The sequence below is a fragment of the Ananas comosus genome, linkage group 18 (assembly GCF_001540865.1).
Source record: "Ananas comosus cultivar F153 linkage group 18, ASM154086v1, whole genome shotgun sequence".
NCBI lineage: Eukaryota > Viridiplantae > Streptophyta > Magnoliopsida > Poales > Bromeliaceae > Ananas > Ananas comosus.
Window position 1 is genome coordinate 3,673,874 of NC_033638.1, and position 14,681 is coordinate 3,688,554.

Consider the following 14,681-nt stretch of genomic DNA (forward strand, 5'->3'; position numbering starts at 1 on the left):
GAGTTGGGGCATAGATGATATGGGAGCAGGACAAGGGGGGGTTGGGGCATAGATGATATGGGAACAGGACAAGGGGGGACCAAAGGTGGAGGAGACGATGGTAACAGACGGCGGTGTTTCCTCCGGGGGGTAGGGGGGTTGGGCGTAGGGGTGTCGGCGGAAAGTCTTGAGGATCTTGGCAACTAGGTTGAAGACTAGAAGCACATGCACCATCGGCTTTTGCAACTTGTGATGGAGGATTTCCTTCATCCTCGCATGGCAGAGCTACATCCTCCATCTCAAGCTCACCATCAACATCTTCCAGTATACGCCGATGCTTCTCAGCGGATGTCTGAGTAGCACTTATATCATGATCATCATCTTTGAACATCACGCTCAAGAGTAACGGCCTCAAAATTCCTTTTGTCACGCCACAATTCCACAGCAAAGGCCCACGGGGACGTCAACAAACCCACCGAACGAACAGAATTTTTCCTATCCGGACGAAGCGTCAACATAACAATAACAAAAGCAAAACAATTCAAGAGATCACAACTGAAAGTTTTCCAAATCACAAGAACAATAATAAGGTCACTAAATAAACGAACCACATGTATCATAACACTATAAACAAAACTACTATATGTCACTCTACAATATCGTGTAGTCTCAGCCAACCAGAAATATACAAATAAAAGGCTCTGGCCATCGCCAGATCTGATGTATAGCATAAATTGAAATATCTAGCTAGTGATCCTTCTATCGCTCAAGTACACTGGTAGGAGACACTATTAGGCGCGATTCCCTTACCTCGATAAACAGAAGGTGCAGCTGTCTCTGAAAAGAAAACCAGAAGAGGCGTGAGAATTACTAAACAGCAGTTCCCAATGGATACGGTCAACGACAACCACGACCTTCCTACTAGGTCTACTAGAGGCAAGAGTGGTGAAAGAACAGTAAAGTATGCTAGAAAATGAGTAACTGGGCATAAAATGAACATAGATATAACTACTGAACTATCATGCCTCTATACATGTAGTGAAAAAAAAGGAAAGAATGAAACTAAAGCATGCATCAATGCTAATATTAATAAACAAACACTGTAGTAGTACCCAATCGCAACGACCGACTCATAGGTCTGGTCAAGCCTGCGCCTGCCTAGTGCGCAGACACACTCCCGCAGGTGTGACGGCAGCACCTAGGCCACTATCTCTGCTATCACTGACCAACATCCGGAACGGCACTCGAGGGGATCGACCTCTGCCGAGTATCATAGCGCGTATCACTATCAATCTCAATATGGCCCTGCAGACTATGGTCTATGCAATGATAAAAAATATCACTAATATCAATCCATGTGCCCTAGGCACGATCATAGAGCCTACCAACTCACTAATCACAATGGCATACTTATATACCTCCTAATATCCCAAAAACAGTGCCCACTATTGCCATGCTAATCCACGGCCGGTATCACAATCTTAGGATATGGAGAGCAATAATTAATATATGTCACTGTCTAGTAGACCCCTTTGGCATAACCTCATATATGTAGTATATCAACAAAAGAAACTTGATAATCTCAAGAAACTAAAAGCGGTGTCTCATAGTCCTCGAGTCATTTCCATATGTTACACATCATAATGATGTATCAAACATAATGCATGTAATGTCAACGGCCCCTCTTAGCCTATACTAGTATATGTAACTTATTACATGAGAAGGAATTCATTGTGAAAAGCCAATTAGCCTATTGTTCATACAATCTAGCTTAAATTAGTACCCTCAAGAATACATTATATTATCCATGCTTTCTATTCAATCCTATGCCATTACTACACTCTACCAATATATATAAATATATGCATATGCATATGCATACAAATAGACATAGAAGAAAATTCGCTATTTTCGGCGACATGGAACCCACCTCGATAGCTAACCCAACCACGGCAAGAATTCCACCAACTCGAGATCACTCCCCTCAGCTCAAGGAACTAGTAGTGACTCCGAAAATCCGGCAATCCTAGTTTAAAACCTGCTAGGCCAGTTGAAGTCCAAAAAAAATTACTAGAAAAAAAAAATCCCTTTCAGCTAAAATTTCAGATTTTCATTAAATTAAGCTTTACTAACATTCAAGCTCAGCAAGGAGTAGCTCTCAACCAGCTAGAATTGAAGTGGGAACCCGCAAGGATTCTGCAATTGATTAGTTAGGAGAATCGGATCCGAAGAAATCAGCGAACTTCATCATTCTCCACAATTTCAGCTCAAAAGCTTAAAGAAACTAAAATTGAACTTCCATTAACCTGAAATTTGGTTGAAGGAACAAGTCCGCAAGTTCCTCTATCTTACCAGAATACCAACAAGAGCTCAATTTGGCACCTACAATTTCAGATTTCTGAATCGGATCAAAAGAATCAATGAAACTCCAAAATTACTTGTACTACGGCTCATACTCTAAATTCAGAAATTCCAACCAACTTACCTCCATTTCCAGCAGGTATTAGGTGTGTGGGCTGATCTCCACTACTCCCCTTTTCAATAAAGAAACCTCAATTTCGCAATTGAAGCATCAATTTCACTGCTGGAGGCTCCAATTACGTTCGATCGAGCTCCCCCACTACTGTTGTCACTTTGCTGCTGCAGCCTGCTCCTGCTGGCTGCTGTTGCCAGCTGCTGCAGCTTGCAACTGCAGGCTGTTGCTGCTGCTATCCTGCAGCTCTTGCGGCAGCCACCGCACTGCAAAACTACATAGAATCTCTCTAGGAAAGTCATGCGGAATCAGCACCTACATGCTTCGAAATTGGTTCTAAAAACTTGATTTTCACAAAATCCAACAAAAACTCATCCCCTATAACAGCTGTGAACAAATCCTTAAAAAAAACTGATTTTAAAACCTCCAAACATCATAATACTAACCTCGCAGTTGAAAAGTCGAAGAAATTCTACGTGCGTGATCTCGATTGGGTCGTCGAGTAGTTGAAGATCCTCACTTCTCTTTTTCTTCTTCTCCTTCTCTTCTTTTCCCTTCCTCTCTCTCATGCGTACAAGTCCTCTGGCAGCTTAGCGGAAATCCACTAAGCAATGTAACAAATGCCCGTAGGTCCACAAGAATCAAGCATATAAACTTTAGTCCAATTCTGATTTAATACGTCTAATTGGAGCCCTTCTGAATATCCGTTTACGCTCAAATTTAACGAGCAGACTCAATTAAGATTAACCAGTAGTAATTCACCTGAACTTTTCAGTTTTGGACCATTTCCAATCACCGAAAACCCTGCCAACTAAAATTTCTAATGGATTGCGGTTAAGCTCCGTTTTTACTGCTCGGGTATCCAAATAACACGAAACTTTAAAACTGGCCTCAAAAAGTTAGTATAGACAGCTTTCCAAAGTTTCATAATTTTTCGCCACTGTAAATTTTCTGCTAAAATACAAGCCCGGTTTCTTATAGAAAATTCCAAATCTCCTCTTTTCATTTAAATTTCACCACAAATCATTTCCAAATTATCTTTCACTTCTTTAAATCCAATAAAAATAGTATCTCACGCTATTTTTATTTGAACTTGCTTATATAATAAAAATCTAAAGTACTACACCTGTCCTCCTCAGACAGAGCCCCTTCTTCATCTTCAAGCACGCTTGTGCTAAGTAAGATTGGAAGCTGGAAACTTGTATTGCTGGCCAACATATAGAATCAAGTAGGCAGAACGCAAGCCAAAATAGAACCGAAAAAAAAAAAAAAAAAAAAAAAANATAAGAAATGAGAGCACTAAGTTATTTATATTTTAAATTTATCTTTTTAAAATATAAATAATTTTCGGGACGGATCATGACGGAATGGATTCGAGGCGGGTCAAACTTTCTCCCATTTCATGCCCCAAATTCGTCTTAGATTATAAAAATTAATGTCTCCCGCCCGAATCCCTTTTTTTTCTCTTGTTTACTGTCTCATTTAGAGCGGATAGGGGCGAAAACTCCAACCCAGATCCATTTGCATCCCTACGGAGAATGCTAAATTCTAATATATTTTAACAACTAATGAATTTTTAAAATCATTAGAAATATTAAGTTAGATAGGTAAATCAAAATTAGATACCCAATATTGCTACTGTAACTTTTTAATTAAAACCAATTATATAAAATCAAATACACGTTTATAACTTTCAGTCATTTGGTAATTCAAAACAAACTTCTTTACTCGTTTGTTATGAATCACTTCTGAATTCTGAATATTTACAACAAACATTTGATATTTGGTAGCCGAACACTATTTGTAACAAAGCAGCTTTGTTCGGAATTCAAACTTTAATCTTAACAAACAGCTTCTAACAAAATCAGTTTTTGAATCAAAACTCAACCCGGAACAGACTTGTGTAGGCTCACAATGAACAGCTAATTAGAGCGATTACAGATGAACATGCACTGGTTACGACGGGTGAAAAAAATGATAGTGCAGCGAAGTACAATAATAGTGTAAGTCGCCAAGACATGCAAACTTCAATAGTCCTAATCACTTGTTAATGAATAAAAGAGCACCACCAATTAACAACTAATAACCAACAGAGCCACTAAGTTTACCAAACATTTCAACTAAACAAACTAGAACAATTCAATGATGCCAATTTCAAAATTGCCTACAGTCTATGGGGCCTCTGTACACTGTAACCTGAAATAGAAAAGGTTTGAAGTATACGAGAGAGACAACACCAGAACACTGCAAGAAAACTGGGCATTGATAATAAATTTTAAACAACAACAGCAGTTGACAATTGAGCTACAAATACTATACCAATTTAGGTTATGTATATTAGGGGCCCTGTCAGCTAAACAAAGGACCTGTAAAAAGTTAAAAGAGTTACTAAATCAGGAAAAGGACACGGAAGAATGGACAAAAATAGCAAGAAATTTTCTGAGAGGACAAAAGACTATTAGAACTAGCAGTGTAAAGCTGTTGGATAAATAGACGATACATAACAGCCTATCGTCGTAATGATACAGCTCTCCTCCGCACAGTCGACTGTTCTTCCGCTTCTGCATTTTTGCAGAATAATGGTAGAATACATATGTACAATGCGGCATAGATGTATCTTCCAGCTTTTTCTTTTTTTTCTTTTTCCATCTGCGATGGAAGATACATGGGCTTCTCACAGTAACAGAACTGCCTGAGCAGGCCGCTGAATATCAAGCGCCAGTCATCGAGACCTATAACAAGTGTGTCCATCAAAAAAAAAAAAATGTACACAGCCGTGATTATTAATTGAAAAACAAAGATTTGTAAAATATACCGTATAATATAGCCAATTCATTATCTTGGTCTCCAGTATCCAGAAGCTGCCAAAGTGGGGATATAGATAAGTGCCAACTTTTATGGAAGAAAAGGACACAAGGTTTTGAAGCCAAATATGGCAGCAGAAAGATCATGTTCCAAAAGAAAATGCACCTCCTGAAGTATCCGCTGCAGGTCGAGGTGGCGGCGGAGGTAAAGGGTAACTGGATATCCTGGGATGATGAGACCACCTAGGGCATGGAATTGTGGCAGGATCCAGCGGTGGCCCATAGTGTGACAAAGAGGCAGGCGGTTCTCCAAACTGGTCCGGCATAGAGGGAGCTGCATAATTCACAACACGACCATGATCAATCGTGACATATAACAAAAACCCAAATCCGGAAGACAAAATGATCAATTAGGGCATAATTCTAAATGCACCAAGCATGGTTAGAATAGTTCTAAGATGTACCAATCTTTTGACAGTTGCGCTTCAATTTCGATGGGGCATCCAAATCGACAATAGATCTTGGGGTATTGAAATTTTTCTAGAAAACAAAATTCCACTATTTGAAAATTGTTTTTGAATATATCAGAAGACCACAAAATGAACGATCAAAATTGAACAAACTTCAAAACATAAGAATCAAGATTTTTAAAATTTGATCACTAGTTCAATAGCCAAATGATAAGCAAAAATCACACTATTTTGTTTCTAGACTGTTCAAAAACCTTATATCATGTTCAATGACCATGATCATGATTCGAATGCCCAATCATCATCAAGAAATGAAGTTGAAATACCAAAGCCTTGATACCTGCAGAAGTACTCTATCTCAATTCCATAATACTTACAATCATATAGTCATTCATTTTCTCAATATGTACAACTCCGAAATCCTTCGTAAATCCATAATTAACCACTACTAGAGTTCAACTCCAAAAACCTTAGCATATCCATGACTAACCACTACTAGATATGAAAGACTACCTGGTGGTTGAATGGGAGCAGTATATTTGGCCCTTTCAACAATCTCATGCTGCATTGGTCCGTTGACATTTCTATCACCATAGAAGTCTCCTCTATCATGCAAATTATGCTGATGATACCTCTCAGAGTACGAACAGCTACTACCCCACGACTGAATTCTTTGTTGCCGTTCAGGCTGAACAAAGGAGAACTGATTTGAAACTGCTGGAGGAGGCGGTGGCAATGGTTGAAAGTTATTCCCAGGATGCACAGGCGGATGAGGAACAGAGAAGTTGCCGTACGATCCAGGAGGACCGACAGGCACGACAGGTGGCGGCAGCGGCGGCGGCGGCGGTGGCGGCAACTGCGCTGGATGATGTCCTCCAAAACCAGAATTGTAAAATTGCATGGGCTCTGAGGATATCACATTTGGATTCAACTCACTTGGTTTATGAGGTCGACAGGCATTACATTGAGATTGTTGATTTTGAGGGTTCTACACACAAAATAGAAGCAGCTCAAGTTTAATGGAATAATGCATCTTACTCCGCTATCTCATCTTTTTCATATGCAGAGAAAAATAAATACTCACATGAGTACCACTTGATAGATGCGACTCAGCTGGATCGGCAGGAGTGTGATATCCTGATTGGAGTTGGGGCACAGATGATACGGGAGCAGGACAAGGGGGGACCGAAGGTGGAGGAGACGATGGTAACGGGGGAGGAGACGGCGGTGTATCCTCAGGGAGGGGGGGCGGAAAGTCTTGCGGATCTTGGCAACCAGGTTGATGAATAGAAGCACATGAACCATCGCCTTTTGCAACTTGTGATGGGGGATTTCCTTCGTCCTCGCATGGTGGGGCTACATCCTCCATCTCAAGCTCACCATCAACATCTTCCAGTATATGCCGATGCTTCTCAGCGGATGTCTGAGTAGCACTTATATCGTGATCATCATCTTGAACATCACGCTCTGGAGTAACGGCCTCAAAATTCCTTTCCTCCTCAGACAGAGCCCCTTCTTCATCTTCAAGCACGCTTGTGCTAAGTAAGCTTGGAAGCTGGAAACTTGTATTGCTGGCCAGCATATAGAATCAAGTCAGCAGGCAGAATGGAAAGCAAAATAGAACAAAAAAAAAAAAAAAGTAGCACCAACATAAAGTTCGCACAAGAAAAGCATGTTGGTTCATATAATAATTTCATTGTAAACTGTAAAATAAATAAGCCACACAAAAATGAATACATAATCTAATTAGAACTTTCTATAGCCGAATACTTTGTCCAATTTGTTTTGAGTTTAGAACATCTGAGAATACACGAGTTTGGAAGGGCTGGTAACAGGTTGCAGAAGGTTAATATAAAGCCTCTTAGTCAACCAAGCTAGCCTTCCATGTCCCCGAAAAAATAGTGCATTTCCAAACAAATTCTGTAGGATAATGTAGCATTGGTTCTGCCTTAGGGATGATGCCAAAAGCTTAAGTTGACTAGATAGCAATCACTGAATGATTCTTCTAGCAAAGCCTGCTAGAAAAGTGTTCTTAATATAAGCTGATCCATGGAGAGACAAGTGCTATGGTACACTTTAGATCATCCACAAAGATAATTAAGCACGGGAAAGTATGAGTTAGAAACATATAAAGTACAGCACAAGATTAATAAGTTTCAGAAAACAAAAAATTTCAACCAAAACTTGTAGGTCCAAGGACAGAGCCAGATAAGCAATGAAGGCAAGCGAAGCTCAGTGACAGATAGAGCTATACCCAAATTAATTAAATAAAGATGTAAAATTCTTGATTTTCTACTTAAGGAAATCCTACTTGCTAGCATTTCTTTTTAACACAAGACACCATATAAATAATATTTTAATTGCGGAGCATCGTTTAGGTACTAGAACTTATATTTTCATTTATCAAATGATTTAGCTAGTACCAGAACTTCTATCATTTCCTATAAATATGTCTATCGCCTAAAGTTTTCTTTACCTAGGATCTCTGTGTGCGTAGCCTAAGAATCTAGAAGAAGGTAAAAAATACTTTCTCTAATAACAAAATGAGAACATAAAAGTTGTCCAGATTTGCCTTGAGAATAGAATTTTGTTGTGAGATTTGAAAACTCTAACGTCAAAATTTGAGAATTTTGTACCTAAAGGATTTAAAATTTATCTAACACTTGAAAACTCTAATTGAAAGTTAGAGTAACTAGTGACAACAACCATTTGAGAAACGACAAAGTTTCAGCAACGGTTTGAAGGTTTAGGATCGATTTTAGAGGCTTTTGGCAAATTGGCTCGGAGGAGGAGCAATTCATCCATGGATTTCTAATTGCACGTACCTACTTGCTATTAGTGACGAATCAAGGTTGGTTGTGCCATAGCTAAGTAAATTGGGTCACCTCTCATGTCTAGAGAGTAAATTCATGTTGATCCTATGCATGCAATTGGATAGTATATCAAGTAAATGAGGAAATATATGAATTATATTTTTATTTGGAATAGTGGCTACCAAGGTATGGGCAGGGATGTAAAATGGGCCGGCGGTATGCGCCTTGAGCCGAGCTACAGCACGGCACAATGCACAGGTACTGTAGCACCCGTGCTAGCCCGTACGGCCTGACATTCCAAGCCATGCTAGGGCTATCCGTTTGGGCCTGACGGCCCGGCCCGAAACGGGCCTTGGGCCGTGCCAAGCCCAAGATAGGCCCGCGGCCCAGCATGGCATGGCCAGACCTGCTTGAGCCGTGCTAGCCAATCTAGCACGGCCCAGACCCCAAGACCCAAGGCAACCTGCCTTAGGCCTTGGGGTCTGAGCTCCTGAGAAAAAGGGCTTGGTCCTCTAACCTTGGAAGGAATGGTTTTGGTCCAATGGACCAAAAAATTTAAATATTTATTATTTTATAATTATTTTTTACAAATTTTAAATTTTAAATCAATATACTAATTTAAATAGAAAGAGTTTATTGATAATATTTCTTAAACTTTATATATTTTTTAAACAATAAAAACTTTAAAGGGCTGGTCTAGAGCATGGCACGACCCGGCTCGACCCGTGCTTTCCAGGCCGGGCCGCCATGCTAGGCTGAAGGCTTAGTAGCTCTGGCCCAACACTACCCAGCCCGGATTTGAAGCTGGGTCGGGCCAACTTCAAGCCCGTTTCAGCCTGAGTAATATGGGCCGTGCCGGCCTGACACGAGCCACGTTACACCCCAAGTATAGGTAATTTTCATGCACTGATACACATACACATATGTTATGGACCATATAGAAATGATGACATTATTTAGGAACATTAAAAAATCTAACATATTAATATTATTGAATATAGTGCCATCTAACATAAATTGAGAGCAAAGTGGATTGGGTCATCACATGAACAACCATGTCATAGAACCTAGAAGGGTTGATATCGTAAGTTGAAAACAAAGGATATCATGTACAAAGTGAATGCGACGATTTCGCTACCTATGATTGGTCGAGATAAATGCGACCATCTCACCGCCCGTAGACCTAAAGCCAAGGTGAATACAGCGATTTCGCTGCCTAATAAATGGCTAGGGTGTGCGCAACGATTTCGCCGCCCATCGACTTGAGGGCCATGGTGAATACGGCAATTTCGCTACCATCGGTTAAATCGAGTATATGACGTGACAAGCCTTGTGTTCGGTCCCTAGGAGAAAAGGTTGGTCGAGCTTTTCTCTTGCATGGTTGGACCCACTAAAAACTATATTTATAGTTCTCACCCTCATTTTTATAGGTCCTTTCACAGTAAAGGCGATAGAGTGAGCAGATCTACCTGCCTTTTGATGTACTCATGATAGAGAGTACTACATGAAAAAATGTAAAATGTAATGTAACATGTAAAGAAAAATTGTGTTGTATTTTGAAAATGTAAATGAAATAAATGATGTAATAGATAGTTGCATTTATATTTAAATGATGTCGTCCTTATGCAATCAATGTGTGTTGTTCCTCCTTGGAATGTATTATATAGGCAGTGACGCCTTGGGCGAACAAGAAACTCTGTCCGTTCGGCGAGTCTATATGCGTGCCCAATGATGCTTCCTTTGCGGACTCGAGGCTTGACAATCAACCCGAGAGCACCCCTCTCGCAAAGAATTACACATTGAACGTCCGATTTTCATTTAGGGCACTTGAATTATGAAATGGCCGAATCCACAGGGCATCCTGTTCCGCAATTGGATGCAGCTACGATGGACTCAGGCGCCTGAAACCTGGCGCAAAAGTTGAGGTGATTCGTGCTGAAAATAAAAATGTTGGAAGGTTTATGTGCTATTGTAGCACCCCTATAAATAGGTTTTTCACTGTAAACCCTAACCTCACAACCCATTTCCCCTCTCTCACTCCCTCTCTCTCTTTTCTCTCTTTAGAAGAGAAGAACGGCCAATCCATTATTATTGGAGCTTTGATCCACCTCCTTGAGAAAAGGCGGGAAGCTTAAAAAGCATGCTCTAGGAAGGAGAAGAAGACTGTCCACCTCCCCGAGAGCTTGGAAAAGAAGGGAAGCTTAAACAGGATGCTCTAGGGAGGAGAAGAAGACTATCTCTTTCACGTTTTACTTTCTAGAAGAAATTTGCTTAGTAGAAGAGGAGAGGTGAGTTGAAATTTTAGGTTTTAGTTCTAAAATTTTCCTAAATGAAAACTGTTGGAGTTCTAACTTTACTAGAATCATTTTTAGAATTTACTTGGTAATCTAATCAAGATCATCTCTTTGTGAAGAATTAAATAAACATAGGAAATATTACCGATATAGATTTGATCAAGGTTTTAAGTGTCCGTCAACACAGGCCGTATCCACCATGTCGTACCGTGCCAACAAGATAACGGCACGATACAAACCCCGTGCCGATGGCACAGCTCAAAACCCTCTATTCTTAAAATTAGTAAGTAATTTTTTCAATAAAGTTCAAAATAGTGATAAAAAGACATAATAAATAGTTAGAGTATTTTGTTGCTAAAGAAAATAAATATCCCATGCTATTATGTGTCGGCACACAAGAATTTTTTTGACCGGCACGCATCGGCACAGCTCGGCACGCACCGTGCCGTACCGTGCCAGCAAGTTTCCGGCACGACCCCATGCCACGGCACTTAAATCCTTGGATTTGATCCTCCTTTTCTCTTCTTCTTTTTTTTTTTTTTGATTTCATGCATGTATAATATGTGATATGTAAGCTAAATATATTTTAAGTGCATGATAGTGAAAGTTCTAGGTCAAGGTGGCTTGTTAGCATTGACCTAGAAAAAATCGTGGCCTTAGTTTTCTGAAAGATAAGGGAGGAAAAAAGGCCAAAACAAAACCATAACAGCCGCTGAGAGGGCAAATTTTGGTTGAAATTCAATTAGATTATGGATTTTTGAAGTTCAAATGGACAATCATAGTGTGTGGCATTATGTGATCATCATCCACGACAAAGATATACAAGCAAGATAAGTTGTGCATATAAAAGATTATCCCCAGATATACCAGCAGTAAAGACCAAGTATTACAGATTAGAGCATTTTACCTCTCTTACGAATGGAGGCTTTACCGGTTATGAATTAAAGACCCCACTTCCAAAGTTAACCTATCTCACTCCAAGCATTTTGTCCAAAATATGGCAAACTTTGTATATCTCTGAGCTTTGACAAAAACCCATCTTACAACACATTCTGATTAAAGCATGGAATATGCGAAAATTTATCAGCAAACCATGACTCAAAATCCATTCCAATAAAGTTAGTAATTCTCTCAATTTTCCACCCCTGAGCAACCCATAAGTTAAAGTTACCACCAGATCCTCCGAGTACCCATTCTCAAGAGACCTAAAAAAACAACCAATAGCCACCAAGAACCTTCCTTTGGTACAGAGACAATCGATCATTATGCGATAGATGGTATGATTTGGGCTGATATTCTCCTCAACCATTTTGTAAAACAGGAGGCAAACCTCATCATTTTCTCCAGCCAAGTGTAAATAACGAATCAAAGTCGTGTAAGTCACAATATTCGCAACAAACCCTTTGCTATCAAATATACACCTAGCCTTTCGAAGCTTCCCGGCTCTGCAGAGACTGTTGACCACAATGCTGAACGTCCAACTATTTGGAGCGATACCCTTCTTCAACATATCAGTAAAGAGCTTAAGAACGGCCAACACTCTCCCACCACTGCAAAGTCGGCTCATCACAGTATTGTAGTTCGCAACATCGGCATTCCACTCCAACTCCCTGCTCCTCTCCAGCAAGTATTTCGCCTCCCAAGCCTCCGAACCACGGCAAAGGCAATCGAGAAGGATATTCAATGTCACAGTAGTGGGACACAATCCTCTCGCGGTCATTTCATCGAACACCTCGACACATTTATCTAGCTTCCCAAACTTACATAAACCATCCATGTAAATACTGTATGTTATTGCATCGGGCTTCCAACCATTCGAAACGCTATCGTTAATGAGATTTCCGACCTCGTCGAGTGCACCGACCATGCAAAGGGCTTCGACGATCACATTATATGTCACAGTATTCGGCGGGCACCCGACCGCCCCCATAGCATTCACCAACTGCTTAGCCTCTTCGATTTGTCCGATCGAACAGTATGCATGGACAATTGGTGTGTAAGTGCACACATTGGGGCGGCACTGGTCCTCCAGCATCAGATCCAAAACACCCAGAGCCTCCTCGACGCGCCCGGCCCAGCAGAGGCCAGTGATGAGAGTCGAGTAGGTGACGACGTCGGGCGGGCACCCGCACCTCGCCATCCACCTCACCACCTCGTAAGCCGAATCGAAATCTTGTAAATAGCAAGAATACAGCTTGACCAGCACGGTGTAAGCGACGGCGTCCGGGGCCAGCCCGGAGGAAGCCATTTCTTTGAAAACCGAGAGAGCGGCGTGGGGGCGGCGGGCGGTGACGAGGGTGGTGTAGCAGGCGAGGTCGGGGGCGCGGCGGAAGCTCTTCATCTCGCGGAAGAGGCGGAGGACGTGGTCGGCGTCGCCGGAGGAGGACATGAGGCGGTTGTAGTCGAAGGGGTGGGGCCAACGCGGCCTCTCAGGGGCCGGGGGAGAGGGGGGAGAGGGGAGAGCGGAGAAGTGCTTGAGGAGCTCGGAGAATTTGAGGACGAGATGAAGAGGGTCGTCAACGGAGGCGAGGGGGGCGCATACAGAGAGGAAAGAGAAGAGGGAGGGAATAGGCCTAGTAGGGTTAGGGTTAGGGTTTTAGGGAGGGAGGACGGAGCCATGGAGTTGAAGGAAGGAGGAAGAGGAAGAGGGTGGTGGCGTGGCGAGGAGGGGGAGGAAGGAGGAGGAGAGGAAGAGGAGGTGGCAGAGAAGGTGGAAGCGAGTACATCCACCCGGCCGCAAGCCCTGAGCGTTCTAGAAAAGCAACACTAATTTGCCAGCCAATCAATTTTTTTTTTTTTTTTTTTTTTTGGAGTAAATTGCAACATACAGGTAGGTCTCTATTTACTTAAATATGAACTTCTTATTTTTAGAAAAATTAAATCAAAATTTTAAATTTGAGTTTATTCTGTCCTGTTGCTTATGAACTCCACTTTCTATAATTTGCCAGTCAAATTTAAATCTAAATTTATGCTGATTTATGGAACCAACTGTTTTATTTAAATTAAAATTATTTAAGTTTGAATCCTAAGTTTTATTCGAATTTGTACTATATATTTAAGAATATTTTGCATCTGATGTAATTCAAATTATATTTATCTTTAAAATGACTTTTTAAAATAACATAGGTAATTATATATGGCACTCTCTCAATTTTATATATATATATATATATATATATATATAGTATAGTATAGAGCTACTATGCTATCAGAAGTATAGAGAATCTGATGCTTCCAACTTTTTAACCATTGGATCAAAAATTATACAGTTGAGATGATTACGGTCCCCCCTAGGATTGAGTAGTACCTCTAGGTTGAGTGGTACCCACAGGATAATAGTATTAATCCAAAGGTTAGAAATAATTAAAAGGGTTGATCTAATGGCCAAAAAATCAGAAGCACCAGATCCTCTATACTTCCGATAGCATAATAGCTCTACTATATATATATATATATTATAGGAAGAAGAGATGAGGAGAGAGAGAGAAGTGAGAGAGAGAGTAGGGCTACTATACACTTTTATAAGTATAGGAGCTCTTCGTACTTATAAGTTGTTTCCGATTTGGAATTTTCGAATCGATGATCCACACCGTTAAACATGATCTAGAGTATTTGAAACTTCTAGAAAATAAATTTCGTAATTTTTCGAAATCATTATAAAGTCCATCAAGCGGGTATAAAATGAACGGTTAAAATCGAACGACATCCTAAAAATGGATGATCGGATCATTCAATTTAAGATCGGAGTTATTGATCTTTATGTAGGTAGTGAAATAGAATTTTCTATCAAAAATCAACACTATTCCGATTCTTTTCACCATTAAACTAGCAATATACTCATACCGGCC

At 40.5% G+C, this 14,681-nt stretch overlaps 2 protein-coding genes across 3 annotated transcripts; both read right to left on the reverse strand.

Annotated features, from left to right (window-relative positions):
- LOC109724045 (pentatricopeptide repeat-containing protein At1g09900-like) lies at positions 542-13,362 on the reverse strand. The gene is made up of 2 exons (XM_020252671.1): positions 11,741-13,362; positions 542-816 (listed from the first exon to the last, which is right to left on the reverse strand). The coding sequence occupies exon 1, from the start codon at positions 13,220-13,222 to the stop codon at positions 11,801-11,803; it is 1,422 nt and encodes a 473-aa protein (XP_020108260.1). The 5' UTR covers positions 13,223-13,362; the 3' UTR covers positions 542-816; positions 11,741-11,800.
- Positions 4,598-7,323, reverse strand: LOC109724046 (formin-like protein 5). Of its 2 annotated transcripts, none has more exons than XM_020252673.1 (5): positions 6,811-7,323; positions 6,240-6,714; positions 5,423-5,590; positions 5,268-5,313; positions 4,598-5,156 (listed from the first exon to the last, which is right to left on the reverse strand). In XM_020252673.1, the coding sequence occupies exons 1-4, from the start codon at positions 7,306-7,308 to the stop codon at positions 5,288-5,290; spliced, it is 1,167 nt and encodes a 388-aa protein (XP_020108262.1). In that variant the 5' UTR covers positions 7,309-7,323; the 3' UTR covers positions 4,598-5,156; positions 5,268-5,287. The 2 variants fall into 2 exon arrangements, with proteins under 2 accessions (XP_020108262.1, XP_020108261.1); XM_020252672.1 differs by having other exon boundaries at positions 4,598-5,184.

Bases quoted from the DNA above. Each gene is read 5' to 3' on its own strand.
- LOC109724046 (XM_020252673.1), bottom strand. From the start codon at position 7,308: ATGCTGGCCAGCAATACAAGTTTCCAGCTTCCAAGCTTACTTAGCACA. The intron at 6,715-6,810 runs GTGAGTATTTAT...TTTTGTGTGTAG, and splicing joins ATCTATCAAGTGGTACTCAT to AACCCTCAAAATCAACAATC. The intron at 5,314-5,422 runs GTGCATTTTCTT...CCACTTTGGCAG, and splicing joins TGCAGCGGATACTTCAGGAG to CTTCTGGATACTGGAGACCA.
- LOC109724045 (XM_020252671.1), bottom strand. From the start codon at position 13,222: ATGTCCTCCTCCGGCGACGCCGACCACGTCCTCCGCCTCTTCCGCGAG.